Raw genomic sequence first — 20,339 nt, forward strand, 5'->3', positions numbered from 1 at the left:
TAGTCTACAATATATAAATAAAACTAATCCTTATATATAGTAAAATTAAATTAAACAAAAACAAATCCAAAAAACACTCCCGGCGTTTCGAACGTTTCCCGCGCTTTTTTGACAAGCTTGTTATATCTTCTTCCACAATGTCACTAGGCAACGGTGTTGCCGCGCACTATCCGTAAATCGCCACAAATACAATCAAAAAGTGTATTTTATCTTCTTTGAAATGAATATGTTAATTTAATTATAAGGGAACACTGAATAGCTTATGTTACAACCCTATTGAGGCCGATTCTGGATTTGTATTTGGGCAGAATTTTGAGCCGTAGTTATTCTTGTGGGTCGGGGCGGGCGGGGGATGGTTGGAATTTAGACAACACAAACGTGCAGGAATTATGGAACTAGCAGGTCTACTCTGGAGTCCAATTCCAATATCAGGAAGATATTTTCTTCATAAATTAACTTCGGAAATTAAACAGTTTTTACTACCCCCACCACTCCACTCCTGACCGTTTTAGTTCCCATATAGTATTACACAAATAGGATATGGTAAATATATAACGCCAAAAAACATCCGGAAAACTACGCTTGAAGCAAGTTTGTTATGGACAAAAATGGAATTGTGTATTTTTCACTTTGATGGGGTCCGGATACACAGTGCATTATCGCCGCGCCGTAAAAACGTGGTAACATTATTGCATAATTAGACTTCCAGCAAGATTTAGGGAAAATCCAAACGATCATCTGGCCACACTGTTTCTGTCACATGAAATGCTTCGGTTACTTTCGTCTTTGTGTAATGTTTATATGAAACTTATTATTGTGTTGTGTTATCATTGTCAATATAACCACTCAAATAAATTATATGTATCTCGTTTATTAACTGGACTTCTATGTATGGGTGCTTGATAACTTCAAATCATTGTCTGTTTTAATATTTAATAGTGTAGAAACTTTAGCTGGAATAGGCTATTGATTTGTACAAAATGAAGTTGTTTATCCTATTAATAAGTTTAGGATTATGTTGGGCAAGATATAAACATGTTCAAAACAATTACCAACCAGAACAAGTTCATATTTCTTTTGGAGGTGAGTTATATTTGTAGAAAGCAGCAAATAATATTAAAGAAAATGTTCTATATGGTATTATTTTATATTGTGTTATTTAATGTCAATATAAAATATTATTTATAGTTTACAAGTGCGCCAGTTTCACTGAGTCATAGTCTATTTAGTATAATGTTGTCTAACTTTATTGCACCTAGAAATTGTAACCAATTGTTACTGTTTATTATTACTAATAATGATTGTATTCTTATTATGAAGATCTAGCAACTGTGGTTTTTAGTCCTAGTTGTAATAATACTTAATCCTTGTCCTTACGAGGTTTTATGTAATGCTCCTTTCTTAACACCTTCAGTGGACAGGTGATTTGTCTTCTATTCCCAAATCCTATATATGAATAATGTTATGTACAAAATCAAGTTCTTTAAATGAGCTTTGTATAGTTTTTTATACCATTATGGTGTTAAATGTGCTTAGGGTTCATCTCAAACAGTTGTTTATAACATACTCCACTACTGTAACATTCTTTAATATATATGTATATTTTAAAGTAGTTAAAAAATTTCATGGAGCAAAATAAAAACAATTTTAAGAAGTTAAAATCAATTGACAGTTTTAAGTATAAATGACACAAATGTTTGAAAGCTTTAATTAACTTATTTTTCAGTTTGTATTTATTCTCAGTGTGCAATAAACAGTGTTATTATTATTATTATCATAGTTCAAAATGTAAGTGTTTTGTTAATGTTAACTGTGATTGTAAAACTGATTTCTAAATGATGTCAAATGGCCATCCTTAATAACCTGTTTGATTTCATTTTCTGCATTTATTTATTTGATTACATTAGTGTATATGATAGATTGATTTTAATTTAAATACCCCTAAATATGTACTATCTATTTGCAGTTATAGACCTCTGACTACAGCTGCTAAACTACAGAGGTAAGTTGCACTAACCTACCTCTGTAGTTTAGCAGCATCACCCTTTGTACTTACCTCTTCTTTGTCTGATGAAGCTGTAAAGGCCAGCAATGCCTAACAAAATAGAATAATTTAAAAAATTTATAAAACCTCCTAACTTTAGAATATTAACACAGACCTGATACTTGAAGTTTTAAAAATAGATAAACTACCAGGAAAATTGTGTTTGGACCCTTACTTTAGCTTATCGCAATGTTTAATTTTTACATGGTATCTAAAAATACTGTAATAAAATGATTCAGACTTCATACTAACATAAATATATGGTGTACCATAATAATTTAAAATTAAAATTATATTATTTTATTGTATATAGCAATGTAGCAATGATTGATATCTGGAAATTTGCAGTAGGACAAACAATATGCAGTAGGTACTTAATACATTGTAGATAATAGTTAGCTTGTTGTTATATTAAATAACTTTATAATTGCCTGTTATATATATTAGGCATTTACAGATAACATTAGCATAATCACTTGACATATGACATATACAATAAGTACATAATGAAATAAATATTTTGCTTCTTTAAAAACATGAATACAGTTTTTTATGATAGTTAAACTTCAGTATACATTATGTTAAGAAAAAAATGCATATTATGAAGATATGCTAACTTGAAAAATGATAGCCGTGATTATGAATATTTATTGTATCATATCCACAAAAAATGGTGTAACTTTATACTCTGGACTTCTGCTCTCTAAATAACCAATTTGGTTACCATAACCTTAGAGCCCTTATTATGTATTACTATATGACTATAACAATAAAATTTAAATACTTATATATGTATGTAATATCTTGCATATGATTCCCAAACATTAATTTTGTTTTGTAACATGCATCATGCATTGCCTAATAATAAGCAATAAAATATTTGTTTCTAGAAAAAACCAATGACATTGTCATCACTTGGTCTACCTTTATAAATACGGGATCAGAAGCAAAATATGGAAAGAATCAGATGAACAAACATGCCAGTGGCTCCAGCAAACTATTTACAGATGGCGGCAAAATGCACAGGAAAGAATGGATACATCGCGTATTGTTACCAGATTTGGAATTCAACACACGTTATAGTAAGTTACAAGTTCTAGCTTTACTAATACTGTAAAAAAGATTACAGACTTCATGAAAAACTTGCAACACATCTGTAATTTTCTTGGTGGTTCCTAGTCTCCATTTTCTTGACTGGCGGTAATCCTTTAACATTAGGGCACCCATAAAATTATTTAAATGATTAAATATAGGTCTCTATATTGTACTGCATAGTTATTGACCAAAAATCTCTATAATTGAAGTCTACCTTTATGATTATTAAATTAATCAGGAACTAAGTAATATTTATAACTCTGGGTTCAAGAAGTAATAGATACAAGTTTTAATTGGTTATTTAAAAATAAATAACTATAGAAATACTAGCTTCTTTGTCGGGTTTAGCACACTGTATGGTTTTTAAAAAACCTATTAAAGAAGTAAATACGGATAGTTCTAATGTAAATTATACACTATACAGTGTACCGAGTGGGGTCTGACCACGGCTGGTCGGAAATGTTCTCGTTTAAGACCCCTCCTGCTGGCGAAGATTGGGTGCTCCGCATAGCAATATATGGCGATATGGGCGTCAACAATTCAATGGTTAGTGAAATGTTTCTATTTATTATTATTAGCTGATCGTATCTCGTTATTCTCACTGCACACTGCTTATTCTCATCCTACACTGAAACATAACTTATGCTTTACGGTTGAAACAGGCAAGACTGGGAACGCCACAATTGTACTGTCTGCTTGGTAAAAATGTCATCTGATTTAAATAATTTTGAAACAGGAAATTGTTAAGGATGCTAATCCATCATCATTATCTGCTTTTTGTGTATCCCATTAATTTAGGGTTAGCATAATATGATTTTCTCTTTCATTCGTCCCAGTTATCTCGTTATTGACTCCCTTTCTTGCCATATCTTCCATATAGTCCATCTATCTTTTTTTTTATTTATCGAAATGTTAAGGATACGAATTCATCATTTACTTTATACTGTATCCGTAAGTTGATATTATAGAAACTATAGTGTGTGACGGTATATCAGCCACTAATACTTTGCTATGCAAGCTGTGGGTATGAAAAATCGACGTTGGCCGATTCTCAGACCTATTCGCTATGAATACAAAGTTTCATAAAAATTGGTAAACCCTTTTCGGAGGAGGTTGGTAACAAACACCGTGACACGAGAATTTTGTATATTACACTGATTAGGATCAGAAGCATTGTGTATTTAGAATGTAATGTAGACAACAGAAAGGGAACAAGTGGCCAATTTAATAGTATATTTTTTTACAGTCGTTACCGTACTTGAAGGAAGACGTGGCGGAAGATAAATACGACATGATCCTCCATGTGGGTGATTTTGCATACGACATGAACGAGGAGGAGGGCCGAGTTGGTGACCGATTTATGAATATGATCGAGCCGATCGCCGCTCGAGTGCCATACATGACCTGCCCGGGGAACCATGAAAGTGCCTAGTAAGTATATCAATAGGTGACCGAACTCTTAATCAGTAAATATCTAGTAATAATAAGAGTGTCTATGCATGTAATGCCCATACAATGACAGACGATTATTGAGACATATAAGACTGTAGACAAGATCATGGTCTGGTAAATTTTTACCTTAAGTTTAAGTCACAAGTCGTCATCGTTTCCTGCCATTACTTTTTGCCATATTTACAATTATTATTATTACATGACACAACACTACATACCTTTTATCTCATTTTGATATGCAGTGTTTCACTAGTTTGAAACACTGCATATAAATATATAGTAACTTGAAAAATGTTTCGTATATAATGTGTAAATATTATTTTGGTATATTTATATTTACAGCAACTTCACACATTACTCGAACCGTTTTACGATGCCGGGTCAGGAATCGAACCTGTACTATAGCTTCGACGTGGGGCCAATTCACTTCGTGTCCATCTCAACTGAGGTGTATTACTTCACGCAATACGGAATAAAATTGATAAGTTACCAGTATGAGTGGCTGAAGAAAGATTTGGCTAAGGCCAATTCTGCTGCTAACAGGTAGGTGTAAAGTATAATAGATAGAATAGAATACTGTTACATTTACTAAATGATCTATGATCGTTTTCTAATTTGGCTCCAAAATAACAACAATTTCATGAAATCGATATTTACATATTTTATTTGTGCGTTTTTGTGGTTCATGGCTTTCATTAATAAAAAATAATACAGTAATTTCGAGTCAAATTAATAATACATATGAAATTTATTAATTTGACTCGTAAAATCGACCCTATTAAGAGTGATGAGATTTTGAAAGTATTTTAAATTTACAGTCAAAATGAAAAAATGATATTATATAACGTGACTTAGGAAATGACAGTTATTTAGCACACCGCCTCACTTCCGATAGTCGAAGGTTCGATTTCTAACATGGTACAAACATGTATTTATGTGTTTGCTTTAGTTATCCTGTAGCCATAACACAAGTCTTGAGCTTTGCTTAGCTTGGAACTAAATGGACCTGTGTAAATGTCCAGGATTATTTTCTTAGGCTGTTGTTTTATATTAACTCTGTTTATAGGAAGAGTCGCCCATGGATAATAGTATTGTCGTCCGATGTATTGCAGCAACTCTGATGACATCGACTGCAGTTTAGAATACACTAGGACTGGCTTGTTCGGATTGTTTGGTAAGGAAATAATAACCTATTTATAAAACAATCTATCTTCATGCCGGCTCCGGTAACCGCTGATTCTACTTTTTTAAAATGTTTTGTAAACTAATTTAAAAAATACTGCCCAGTTTTTAAAATACTTTCATCTACTACACGTTAGGTGTTGTTAGTAGATGCCCGTGAATTTTATAAATTACATGTTAGTTTCCGTTGTTGGAGCCCCATGATCTCACATTATGTTTTGAATACACATTAATTGCAGTTGTTGGGTTCTCATGATCTCCTATGATGTTCTAACTCCATGTAAGTCTCCATATTAGATCACAAAGACCTCCCGTGATCTTCTGATATCGATATAATCAGTAATATTTATTATTTACAGGTTTAGAACCCCTACTGACCAAGTTCGGAGTGGACCTCGTAATATGGGCGCACGAGCACTCGTACGAACGATACTTGGCCGCTGTACGACACCAGGGTCTACAACGGCTCCTACGAACACCCATATGTGAACCCCAGGTATGCTATAAGTACAATTTACAACTAAAATGGCGGTATCCATATATTGCGTCACGCGTTAAAGGAATGGGAAGGGTAGACAAAGTGTGATATTGTCTGCTTATACCTACACGTACGCTCTTTCACGCGCAAATTGGCTTTCACGTAGGAAAATATGAATGACAAATAGAATGATTTCTCGTTCTTTTATTAGCTGGCGGCGCGCACAGTCTTTTGAAGAGTCAGATCGCACATTCTCACATATTTCAAATGTGCGTGTTTTAGCGCCTTTTTTTAAATAATTATTTAACATTTCAAAATAGTGGATGACTTTGGAGCAAACACATAATTATAGAGTTACTAGCTACTCGCCCCAGCTTCGCGCGGGTGTACTTGTATTATACATATAAACCTTCCTCTTGAATCACTCTATTTAAAAAAACCGCTTCAAAATCCGTTGCGTAGATTTTTACATAGGTAAGGACAGACAGCGACTTTGTTTTACACTATGAATTAAGTAATAATGATTGATAACTTTTATAAATATTAAATCTCTTAGGAAAATTAAATTAATGGATAAAAAATAAAATTTTAAAAGAATGTGAAATTACATAATGTGGGCTAAAGAGTAACCACAAAAATTTTTTCCCACGCTCATGATCGTGCGTAAAAGAACACGTCATGTATAGGCAGTTATTCTGTGCCGTGGCAAGAGGTGGGAGGTGTGATAAATGTCACATCTTTTTATTTTATTAGTTATTTGAAATAACCAAATCTGTTTGAATAAACTGTTTGATTATGTGATTTTATTTAATAAATTTTGTATAATATTGTATATATAATATTGTATAATATTTCTCCTTTTTTATATTAATAATTGACAAATTTAAAATGATTAAAACGTGTAAGAGAGGGGACATATCACAAATTTAAAAAAATCGTAAAGGTTATCTGACGTAATTTATGGATTATCCCTAATTATATACCGAACGCTTATTAAAAGGCACATATCCATGGACGACAAATACTTTTATATAAATGAGAACATATATAATGTATAAAAATACATAACAGTAGTTACCTACGTCTATAGGAGATAAACCTATTTACATTACACAATACACAGACTTATAAAGCAGTGACACTCGAAGTATAGATATATTCACGACATTGTATAAGTTTCTCTCAGAAGCAAATGCAAAATTGAATGTAATTTTTAAAACCTTTGCGGATGGCTGTACTTACCATTGTGTGGGCCGCCAGTGTTACTTTTCGTTTTAAATAATAGAAAATTATTATAAGGCTTGCTTTTACTATGATATGAAGAATTGCCTGAAATTCATATGAGAAAAGGAGATCGAAAAGGCGATCGAAACCTAGGTAATTGACAACAAAAGGTAATTACCAAATTAATTTAATACACGTGTATGTTTTGTGTTATCCTGAAGTCTTAAATAATTATTAATAATTCGACTTATTCCATACCGTCATTCATTCGATTTTTGAAGTGTATTTACACTGCATAAATCGATTTTACAGAAGGATCCAATATGGAAACCTTACTAACGGTATGGAGTATGATGCATAGTTATTAATTATTTATTAGTTTGTGAGATTTGTACAACATATATATTTGTAATAGTAGCCTATGTATGTGTCTTTGGAATAAAGCATGTTTCAATAGAACAATGAAATATATTTTCAAATCAATGCAGTAGTTCCACAGTATACATTCCATATACTTAATGCACATAAACTTAGTATATTACATCAATGCACAAAGAGAATACAAAATAAATGTAACACTTTACAAACTATTTGCATGCACCTATTATTTTAGCCGTTGATAGCTTTCAAGACTATTTTTATTTTTGTCTAATAATATTAATTTTATTCAAATGTTTCTGGGCTCCAGTACATCTTATAACGGGCTCCGCTGGTTGCAGAGAGGGCACGGATCCATTTAAAAGTAGGTATAATATTATAGCACAGATAATATAATATTACATACAGATACCCCATCCCATACAAGAAAATGGTTCCTTCCTAACTCGGGCTATTCTGCGAGCTATTTTATTTCGCTGCCGTAGCCGCTATATCTGAAGCAGTTTGGATTACTAGTGGATGCTTAGTAATAAAGTATGAAAATAGATGGCAGGCAATTCAGCTACATGACATCTGTTTTGCAAAGATATGTACATAATATATATATAACTGTATCGAACTCCTGATTGGGTACAATCGAAAATTCAATGTAGGTATAATATTGTTCGCTGACAGTCTACAGACACGGCATGTACCTATGTATTTATGTACTATGTTACAGTTACTTTTTTACATTAGGCATGTGTGGCTTTTTTTCTCCCGACGAAGATATGTCGTAACGCGTCTGCACTATTTTAGCTATAATCAATTATGTATATGAATACTCATATAATTTTCAGTGTATAATTATTTCTCAATATGTAGTTAATTATGTTCTAACTGGCAATTTGTAAAACTGAAAATAATATCTGCAAACCATCAATCTGTTATATGTAGGTTCTTTCAGGGATACTACATCGGTGCTAATGACATGTAGGTTATTTTGATGTTATACCTATTTGTAGAACCTTCGATATCTACAAACTACGCCTTTACTGCTAGTTTTTTGGTATTCATGTAAGTTGTTATTCAGTTGAAATTAAGCTGCGAAATTACAGGATATTTGGACATAACATCTATGTTCTCCAGAATGATAACGTATGCGGGATATAGCGGGCACGACATGATGACGTAATGCTGTTTAATAATATATGTGTATGTATGTACGTCGGATAGCGTCGTGGTTGGATGGATCGTCAGCTTATTTACCATTTCAGTTAATAATAGTAGGTAGTAACTTTTGACAATATGGATGAAGGTAGAAGGTAACGGTGATGATGATGAGATCAATAATGACTGTTGACGATAGTGACGGTGGTATTTATATATACCACCATAAAATTCATCTTTCAGTATTCTCCATTATCATCATTGTTCATCATGATGATTGAGATCAAATTAATTAATTGATTAAAAAAGTAGCAAGCATTAGGTAGGTACTAAGTCCTTATATGACTTAAATACAAGGTTCTGGGATGCTCTGATATACTACAGTCTCTAGATTTTGTTTCTTATTAGTATTCCAGACCAGTCTATAGCAGAGAAATATAGATTTACACAAAGTTTTTTGATGTAAATGGGAATTATTATACACATTGCACATTGCATTGCATAGTAAATAATTCCTGACATTTTAAATCGAATGAGGTGAAACTAACATTGCATGAACACAACACTTGAAGATCATAACATTTTTATTTCAGGTAATAAAACACTTTTTAATAATTTATTAATCACAGAATAAACAATTGTTAATAATTTACAATAATATTTCTTTCACTGCTTGTCTGTTATACCACTAAAACTTCAAACACTTCTGTTATTTTTATATTATATTCCAAATAAATCAATATCAAGAATAATATTTCATCAAAATGATTTTATAATTAATTCCTGGTAGGACAAAATATTCCTGGATTTGTTGATGAAGCAATATAATAATAATCATGAGCTTAAATCATAAACTTATTTGTAGTCGGTTACACATAATATAATTACTTGGAATTTCTTCTCATCACTAGTCCGTTGCTTTCTTACTTATTTAATTATATTATTAATTGCATTGTGATTAATAATTTAAGATTTTTCTTCTGCTTTTTTACTTATTTTTACTTGCATTATTATTTTATACAGTAAAATGTTCATATATATATATATATTTCTTATTCTTTTGAACTCCTGTTCTTTACAGTAAAAATGTTATTTATCTTCATCTGAATGACTAGGAGATTTAGAATATCATTCTTATTTGTTTGAACTTTGGCAGTATTAAGTTGTTGATGTCAGGCAAAAAATCTGAAAACAATATCATATACCATGTTACATTTTCATGAACTTACATGAATGAATTTGCATGAAAGTAACTAAACTGTAACCTTATTAGGACAATAAACATATTATTCATTCATCATATTCATTCAGTTCTAATAAAATATAAAAATAATACTACTGGTTAGTACTTTATTTTGATTTATAATTTTCAGTATTTTTCTCAATCAATCTAAAATTATAAAATCAGTGTTAGAAGTTACATTTAACAATAATAAAAACATAATAATACCACATTAAAGAGGGTCACCAATATATGTTTATTATATTTTTATGAAAGACACACACGCATACATATGCAAGTTTTTAACAACTTATAGTTATACCTGGTATGAGATAATCCTCAAAGACACGATAGTTTATAAATATTTGTAGTAGTCCTTATACACATTTAAATTATTGAGTTTTACAAAAAAACAAGAAGTTCAATGAACTAAATAGGAACAATTCAAAAGTTGAATATACTTAACTTAAATGATGAAAAAAGAGAAAAATCCAATGCTAGTGAAAATATGTTTTAAGCATTTGATTTAAAGTCGTTTATCCTATTCTTTTATTCCTATATTTTATATTTTTAACATTTCATGTATGTTGCCAGTACTCGTTGTCATTTCGATATAATAAAAAAATATGGACCAACCTACGATTTAAAATCGATATTTTTATTTGTGATGAAATCTAATAATATAAATTGAATAACCTACCCTCGAATGGAGATATTAAAAAACTAATTATCATGAATAGTAGGTACTAGGATCAGTAATATATCATAGTATTATAAATGATTATCGTTTCAAAACCTTGTACAATTTAGTAAGGTTGAAAATATCCTTCTACAAAAGCAAAATTCGAGTATTTGTAAAATTTCTTATGAGTATTTGTAAAAATTCGAGGATCCTCATAATTAGCTATCAATGTCAGTAATTTAGATACCATATAACACTTGTTTATTGAGGTTTCATAAAGGTATATTGACCTTATATACTCTATACCACATTCAATTCTCATTCATTAAATTACAATAAGTAGGTATTTATTTTTTTAATAGAAAAACAATGTCACTAATGTCATTAATTGCTATAATTACCAGGGTGACCGCGTGGAGGTTGATATAATAGAGTACACTTATATCAGATCAATCTAATTAATATTTCCCTCTTCAAGTTTCGAAGTTATGAGCGAACAGATAAATATATAGTACTTGCATACCTGTCAAAATCTCTCTATTTTACCTCGTCGAGTAAAAAGTATGCATTGCAATTGTTCCAAATAAATTATAATACAAAATGATGAAATTTGTTTATAACATATATACCATCGAATAATGCGTTGTAATATCCTGTTGTCGATTATTCGAAAAAATCGATAAAATGCATTTATTTTCAATAGAACACTTTCTAAATAATATTACTGGAATAATATGTTTTTCTTGTTTAGCTGTTTTATATTTACTTACATTTTTTATGTTTAATTTACATAAATTAAGTACTTATTATTTGAAAATATAAAATATACATTTAAAATACGGTGATACAATTGAAAACAGCGCCATCTATTAAAGTATTTTGGAAACAATAAGCCCCAATTAGCAATGATTAAATTTTAAACAAATACAGGGCAACAACCATATGAGTAAATATATGAAAATTACTTTTCAAAACGCATTATTTCATTTTAACATCTATATAACTTTTTAAAAATAGATTTTTTTAAAAACATGTTTTGGGTTCCAGTACGATTACAAAACAATGTTGGCTCCATTGATTGCAATGACGCCATCTAAATCCGTTTTTCGAACTAAAAAGTAGGTATTAATGATTATAGTATAGAACATTCTTTTTGTAATGCGCTAATTGATATGATGATTATTTAACACTGTTGAAAGACAAATTTATATCATGGTTAAAATTTCTATATTACTAAAATTTTGATAAAGATCGAAACAAAAGTAAAGGTACTTAAAATATTTTTTTATTAATTTGAAAAGCAAATAAATTAATGGTTCACTTGATGGTAAGCGGTAAGTATCTCCTATGTACATGAACAGAGGACTAAGATGTCATGCGTTTTCTGTGATTTTGTGAAGTCAGTCAGTATTGTGAGAAATGTCCCAGGAATGAACTACAATAATTTCCAAAACATATGGACGTCAAACTTGACAGATATAATATTAACAATCCCTAGAGCCCATTACTAACAACACCTATCCCCTTAAAAAGACGAGGTAACAATGTGTTCAAGTAATATCTGCCTTGAATGAATATAATATATGTATATAAAATTTGTTAACAGAGCCACCCTTGAAATGGTCAGCGTTTAGATCCAGCGAGTATGGTTATACCAAGTTCTATGCTTACAACAAAACGCATATACACGTGGAACAGGTAACATCTATTGACTGCTATGCTATGATGCAGCTTTTTGTATATGCATTAATGCTAACATGAAACTTAGCCTCATACAAAATGAAAATATATGATAAATTCACGTACCTACTCAATTTGGCTCTTTACTCTGTACTGATATACATAGTATTCTGTTCGATTTTCATAGGTCAAAATCTCGTACATACATGTGTGGGTGAAAAATCGTCGTACAAACGCCAAAAATCTGTTATTTGTATGTGGATTCCCGTACGAATGCCTTCCCTGATACGCATTATTTTCTATTCCCTTATAAATTAAACTTTGAAGCCTTTACGACAAAGTGGTCTTCACGATACTAAATTTCAATTGTAATTTTTATAAAACGTTTAAAATACATTCTATATTTATTTTGAGACTAAATAAATTATTTTAAATGCCTGCTGGATACACAGGTGAAGTGTTTTTTTTTTAAATAATAAATGGCAAACAATTTATGAACCATCTGATTTACAGTGTAAATCTTGGCAATACACATAATCAATCTGGTTGGGTGACGCTTGTAATAAATACCCCACATGCATTGCCATTCTGGACGACTAAGTCACTTCATCATTGATACTTTCATAACCTGTAACTTCACTGTCATATATCAACCTCAAACCAAAATATAGCAAGCTAGAGGTACTCATGCAGACAACTTTGTACAAAGTGTACTTGGGTAAAATTTTTATATAGTCTTCTGGCTTTTTCAGGTGGATGTGGAAAATCCTATAGACTCGAAAAACCCACGTGTCATGGACCAGTTCTGGCTCATAAAACACCTTCATCAGCCATATTATCATCTTTAATATATTCATTTTCTTACAATATTATTAAATTAAGACAATACTTGCTTTTCAGTAAAGCTTTAATAGTTATACGAACTCAGCTTATAAATATATTGGTGTTTGTAAAAGAATCTCAAGGTAATAGGAATACTGACTAGGCTAGACACTTAGATTGTTGAGTAAAACTTAAAAGTTAGATTAATCATTGATAATTAATGGGTTATTACGATGGTTACTTCGTATGTAAAGCATTCGCTTACACATACCGAAGTTTTTACTCTAATTCTTATGACTAATAATGTAACGGAGTAATACACCGTTTATTGTTTCATAAAACCAAAGATTTTTTGTGATTTTGTATAATGTTAATTTGATTAGATTTTTTTAATATGAAAATAATGTCGGCAAATTATCTGTCTAAATAGAGTTACTAAGACTAATCTTGATTTAATATGTTACGTTAACAGCCTTTAAATACAATTTGTATTTGTCAAATATTTTGTGAATTTCCCAGTTAATAATGACATTAATTCAATGTTTGGAGTCATAAGTATGATACATATCTATATTAGCAGTTATAGAAGTTATTTAGTTTTTAAAATATGAATTGTAATATTATTTTCATATTAATAAAATAAATACCGCCAGCAAATTGTTCACTTTTTATATCAACCCTTCAATTGTATTAATTGCTATTTGTCGTTTTAAATTGGCAAAATGAAATCAGAACATTTAATGTAACATGTAACATTTATTTATTACCCGTTATTTTACAAAACCTATTGAACTAATTTTACCTTTTAAATAAATTTTGTAGCAAGTTTTAATTTAAAGTATGATTTATTCCTTCCTAACTCCAGAGTTATGAGTTTTTTTGTTAATGATAAAATGATACCCGATCGATGAACCGATGTATATAAAATAAGTTAGACTAAGGCTATAAGCTTGTAAAGATATTACTACCAATTTTCATTTGATACTTTATTAACTTAGCTCGTGTTTCCAAGTCTCTAATGGTTCATAGAACTTTGAAAACCCATACATTTTAATTGTTTACAATTGAGAGTTCTTAATAACATCGTTACATAATTAAGGGTCAGATGTGGTCACCACAAACTTCTAATTACGAAGGCGACTCCGTGACTATCCAGAGGTTATACTGGGTAACAATGAGGCCAATAATCGACATCAGGTACTAACAGCCCAAGAGCCCACGACTGCCAGACATACGTCATTTTAATAAACGTGAAAGTTCTTGTATGTGTGTCCCCAACACAAGTAAGAATGATTCCTAAACATGAAACCTGGATCGTGGTTCCTTTGGCAGGTACCAGGTAACAAAGGTGTAAAAAAAATCATATCAAATTCGTTATTTTAAGAAACTCCATATTTTCACATATTGTTCGTAGCATTATTATAACTTGCGCTGCTCATTGCCAGACACTTAGTGTGGTTCCAACCCCCCGCCGGACCCCCCTAAACTATACTATTTTATAAATAAACTTACGTCATTTTAATAAACGTTTATTAAAATGACGTATGTCTGGCAGTCGTGGGCTCTTGCTCTATAAAGTTTAAATGTTGCTGTTAAAATTGAACTTTGGCCAAACAAGTTATCGAATCACGATTATATATCTAAGGATTAATTCAAACGCTCAACAAGTGCGCGGTTACGTGATCAACACTTGTTTATTGTCCAACACTTGTTTTAATATTTGAAGCAGACATGAAATTAATATACTTTTTATCTCAGAACTTTTAAGTCCTGAGTTTTTCTTTTATCTTCATCTTTATAAATTAATGTTATAAACGTTGTAGGGCTCCAGTGCACTTAGTTACGGGCTCGGCAGGCTGTCGGGAAGGACGAGATCACTTTAGGCGTAAGTTTTATGGCAAAGATTATATATTGACAATATAAATAAATAAAATATTATTTATTGATGCCTTTGAACCTTTTAATTTAAATTAAGAATCATTAAAGTCGGTTCAGCTTTGGAACTAATTGTGATTACTAAGTCTCGGATTATTCGAGACTTAGTAATTACATACTTAATTCCACCTAAACAATATAACATATGATCCAGTTGAAGCCCCAATACTTTTAAGCGATAAGAAAAGATGTTATTTATAAGTCCTAGAAAAGAACTAAAAAAATGCTCTAAGATATTTTTGGGCCATATAGCAATTTTGTAGTTTTATATTCAAAGATATAATATAAGACAAAGATATAAAACAACAAGAATATACATACCATGGGTCAAATGATAAAATGAAATATGTTCATATATTTTAATTAAATTTAATTAATGTAACTTTTCCAAGTAACATTCCTTTAATTTGTGTACAGATAATTCGGCGAAATGGTCGGCGTTTAGATCGCAAGACTACGGCTATACTAAGTTAAAGGCCTACAAAAAAGGGCCCATTTATATAGAACAGGTAATTCTATAATATGACTAATATACATAATGATTACAACGATCATGAATACATATTGTACTACACTATAATACTACTTAAATTCGGGTAGGAAGAGAAAATGGTGCGAGTCGTCTATACCTCTTTGAATCACTTTATAGTCATCAACCTTTTCATATATTTTTATTTCGGAAAAAATGTGACGTACACAAAAGACTGAAAGATCCTATGTGAATAAGCATTAGTTATCTGAAATAAATACATTATTAAGCATATATATTATGTTGCTAAGGAAATAAAATACATAGGATTTCTATCACAATCCTTAAAGCGGTGCCTTTGGTAGATTCTAGTGTCGACACTCCACGCATCATAGGCCTTTTCAATTAACATATATTAAGAGAGGTAAGTATTGTATAATATCTTGAAAATAATGTGTTGGACCATTAATACGCATTACTAAAAATTCCCTCCCTGTCCGTTAACTATAATTCTGCAAATCATATATTAATGTTTTTACATTTCAGGTGTCAGCAGATCTTGAGGGGAAAGTTATTGATTCATTTTGGTTGGTCAAAAACACGTAGTATTAAATTATTCTATAATATTTATACTTATTTTTAGTAACGTATTCGTCCTTTCGTTCTCTATAAGGATTGTTTTATTTAATGCCTTGGTTGCATACCAAATATTAACTATGCATTTAATATTACCATTCCCTCTATACCTTGTAACTATCATAGCCAATTATAGTGTCTTAACATAAGCTATTTATGTAATTATAAGGTAGTGTGTAAAACTGCAGGGATTTTACTAACGTAGTTAATCTTAACATGAATAATTTCTCAGGTCAGGTCTTAACATGAATAATTTAATGGTAAATATATGTATTTTACTATATTGAAATTTAGACCTGAATAACTGTATTAATAATGTGTAATAACACAAAAATATAATAATAACTTTCATTGAAATATTAACGAAGCAATTGCTTCAGTCTTTGGATGACGAATACCATTTTTGAGCGCAGACACGATTATGATTAATTATTATTTGTCACAGTATTATATAAAAGTTAAATATTTTTTTATAAAATGTTGTTTTTGTAAATTGAATAATTCTAATATATCTAAATATTTCACCTCAAATTACCTAGTATACTAATTATATTGAGAATCTTATTACAGAGTAATTGCTAATGACGATAATTATAGTCAGAGTACATACAATTTCTTGTAAATCATAGTCTGATTTCTAACAATATGGAACCTACCCATGCTGATGCAATGAGGCATAATAAATGTGATAAAATATATGTGTGTGTGTGACAAAATTTATTTTATATTATTTTAGGAAAATTATTTTAACATATACACATTTAACATTATGATTTTGTCCTTTTATTAAATGATCCTTTTTAGTCTTTCACTTATCAAGTAAACTTGTTTACTTTTCCTACACAATACTATATAATGTAACTCTTTTATTTTGTATTATTTTTCATTAGTTTATTAATTTCTATAAACAGTGATTGGAAACTGCTGTGGTTATAGCTATTTCTTTTAGTTTGTTTCTTAATTTTACCCTGTCCAGTCTTATGAACCTTACTTTTCTTTTTATTTGTTGATTGTAAAGTAATTGGCGCTAACGATTTTGACAGGAGGCCTTCTAGGAAGTCATTTTCAGTGCATCCTTTGTACATTTCAGTCGCATACTTCAAATGTAAAAAGAAATTGACTGCTAATCTCAGATACACAGCTCCAGATACATTCCTACTATGGTCAAAGGGGTCTTGTATACACATTATGCCATTTACATTTAGTGGCTTATATACTTTACTTATAACATTCTTTTTATATAGTGCAAATTGATTTGGAACCATTTTAACATCTTTAAACAATTCTGCACTTAAAGGCCGTCCCAAATATGGTGACACAATGTTTTCTTTAAAATTAAAAGTACTGTAATATTCAAAGAACCCTCCTAAGAGTTTATACAGTGACAGATTATTCATGGATTTAAAATTGAAGTCCTCATTGAAACTTGTGTTCCAGTCATCAACCATGATTGCTTCTGTATTTCTCTGCAGTTGTATAACAGATGGTAAGACATTTATTTGTTGTAAGTAAAATATTACCATCATTGTTAAAGCATAATTAGGCAACAAATTAGTGCCGGTGATCCCATGCACTTTTGACCAGTATTTTATTAAAACAGCCAGATTCAGTGCATTTGGGTTACTTTGTAATAGACAAGCTATTAATTTACTATTTCTTACCCCTGAGATTGATTTAAAACTAATATCACAATGAGATTCTGTTGGTACATGGAAGCATTTCACAATGGGTACTTTTGCATTGGTTATTGCAAACAGTTCTTTGAAATTTACAGAGAACCTCATCAGTGCATGCTTTGCTTGCATTACATACTTCTCACCTGCTATCTTGAGATGATCTGGTATTGAAACATAGCAATCTGCATCACTAGTTTGTATTCCAAGACCTGTTACTATAGAGCCAAATGGCATTACTATGCAACCTGAAAAGTTATGGAAAATTTATACAGAGTAGTTGCAAAATATATTTACATAAATAAATGTGTAAAACTCTAATTATAAAAATGGTTATCTAAACTTGATTAATTTTGAATTAGATGGTCTCTATGGTCTAGTGGTATGCCACACCTCCTTACTTCCAATGGTCACCAGTTCGATTCCTAACACTCATAAATACAATGTTTGTATCTGTCTGTGTGTTTTCTATGTATAATACGTATATATTTACAAAATATGTACATGTGTATTTGTATCAGTTATCTAGTACTCATATCAAGCTTAAGACTAGATGATAGTGTGTGAATTATCCTGAGATCTTATATTATTATAAATATATTAAAAGTTTAAGTACATCAACAATTATATTGAGTCAACAGTTGTTTCTTTCCAAGATATTTAGCTTTTTTTATTATGTTGTTTTAATAATGGCATACCTAATTAAGAGTAAGATTTAAATATTTCAATTAAGTAGATAAATTGTCTCTAAAAATATTTAATAACATAGTGCATTATTATATTAGTTATAATTAATTAATTTTAAAGTATACATTACAATGTTGTAATTAATAAACTTGAGCACTATCATTGCCTGCTAACTACTAACTATGTCACAGCATTAGATTGGCTGGAAGATATAAGCCCAGCCTTGCTCACATTTTTGTATAATCATCTTTATTTTTTAATGTTACAAGACTGGTAAGTCTTGTAACATTAAAAAATAAAGATGATTATAATAGGTATTACATAGATGTAATAGGTATTACAAGTGCAATAACATATATATTTTAACATTATATAACATACATGTATACTTTTTAAAAATCTTAAAACTGAACAAAAAGTTCTATGTATAAAAACAATTCAAATACTGTAAGTATTTACCAGGCCAAACCCTTTGTAGGGATTGTTCCAGGTCTGAGAAAAGCCATGTCAAATTTTCCACATCATTCCTTGATAATCTTACATTTTGTAATAAATAGTTCACTTGTGATTTAAAATCTCCATGTAGCTTTAGTAAAGATGTACTCAAAATATCATCTATAACAAAAATATGCACAGTTATAGTGTTTTTATCAATATTTGCTACTATATTCTATATGTATAATAAAATTGTCTACATAAAGGAATCAACTATTTACGAATATGAATTACAAATAATACACCTATATACTGTAATGTATTAATTTGAATTTGTTGTTTCTAATGTAATATCAAATATTAACTATGATATAATTATTATTTGAAAAAGAAAAGAAAATTTAATTTTAAAATGACTTTTATACCTCCATTAGGTTTTGGGAGGCGATGGATATATCTATGTAATGGGGTGCTGTTTGGTTTACTTTTTTTAAATTATTGTAATTAAGTTGGCAGTAATTGCCCTTTACAGCTTCATGGGAGCATAGCAGGAACGTGAAACATCCGAATGACTTATGTACAGGCTGACGGATAACGCGTACTCACGGATATGATTTGTTCAAACCTTGATACAGACAGTAGTAATTTAGTCCTCATTGCTATGGAATAAAGAAACGATCGAGGAGTGACCGTGTCCGATATTCAATTAAAACTTAATTCAATGTATATAAAGTCAAATTATTTCAAAAGGTTTCTAAAAAATATATTTTGTTAGTTCAAGTCAATAGCGAAGTAAACTTACTTTTATATTCCATTATTTCATTTGAGTGAGAAGCTTCAATCGTAAATAATAACAAAGTGATTACTAGGTATAATTATGTACACCTTTGCAAAGTACAATTAAAATTGTATTCAAATCATAACAAGAAATATTTAATCAGATTAAGTTAGATGAGTTAATATAGAATTGAGAAATAACAAGCAGCTGCTTTGAGTTGTTGTTATGTCAATCCTATTGTTAAGTCAGAAGCACAGATCAGAGAGAGTATGTTATTGACATTTAAACAACTACTGTATTGTTAGTAGTATATTTTAT

At 30.3% G+C, this 20,339-nt stretch overlaps 1 protein-coding gene and 1 pseudogene across 2 annotated transcripts; one reads left to right on the forward strand and one right to left on the reverse strand.

Moving 5' to 3' along the window:
- Positions 1–743: 743 nt before the first annotated feature.
- On the forward strand, positions 744–16,863 carry LOC131840885 (acid phosphatase type 7-like; annotated as a pseudogene).
- On the reverse strand, positions 15,176–20,270 carry LOC131840886 (terminal uridylyltransferase Tailor-like). Of its 2 annotated transcripts, XM_059189080.1 has the most exons (4): positions 20,046–20,270; positions 19,268–19,423; positions 18,268–18,369; positions 15,176–15,264 (listed from the first exon to the last, which is right to left on the reverse strand). In XM_059189080.1, exons 1-4 carry the CDS (start codon positions 20,056–20,058, stop codon positions 15,245–15,247), a joined length of 291 nt encoding a protein of 96 aa, XP_059045063.1. In that variant the 5' UTR covers positions 20,059–20,270; the 3' UTR covers positions 15,176–15,244. The 2 variants fall into 2 exon arrangements, with proteins under 2 accessions (XP_059045063.1, XP_059045062.1); XM_059189079.1 differs by lacking the exon at positions 15,176–15,264 and having other exon boundaries at positions 17,009–18,369.
- Between the last annotated feature and the right edge of the window lie 69 nt (positions 20,271–20,339).

The sequence above is a fragment of the Achroia grisella genome, unplaced genomic scaffold (genome assembly GCF_030625045.1).
Source record: "Achroia grisella isolate CSIRO2021 unplaced genomic scaffold, CSIRO_AGI_Agris_v1 utg152, whole genome shotgun sequence".
Taxonomy (NCBI): Eukaryota; Metazoa; Arthropoda; class Insecta; order Lepidoptera; family Pyralidae; genus Achroia; species Achroia grisella.

Bases quoted from the DNA above. Each gene is read 5' to 3' on its own strand.
- LOC131840886 (XM_059189079.1), bottom strand. The intron at 18,370-19,267 runs GTAAATACTTAC...ATAACTTTTCAG, and splicing joins CCTACAAAGGGTTTGGCCTG to GTTGCATAGTAATGCCATTT.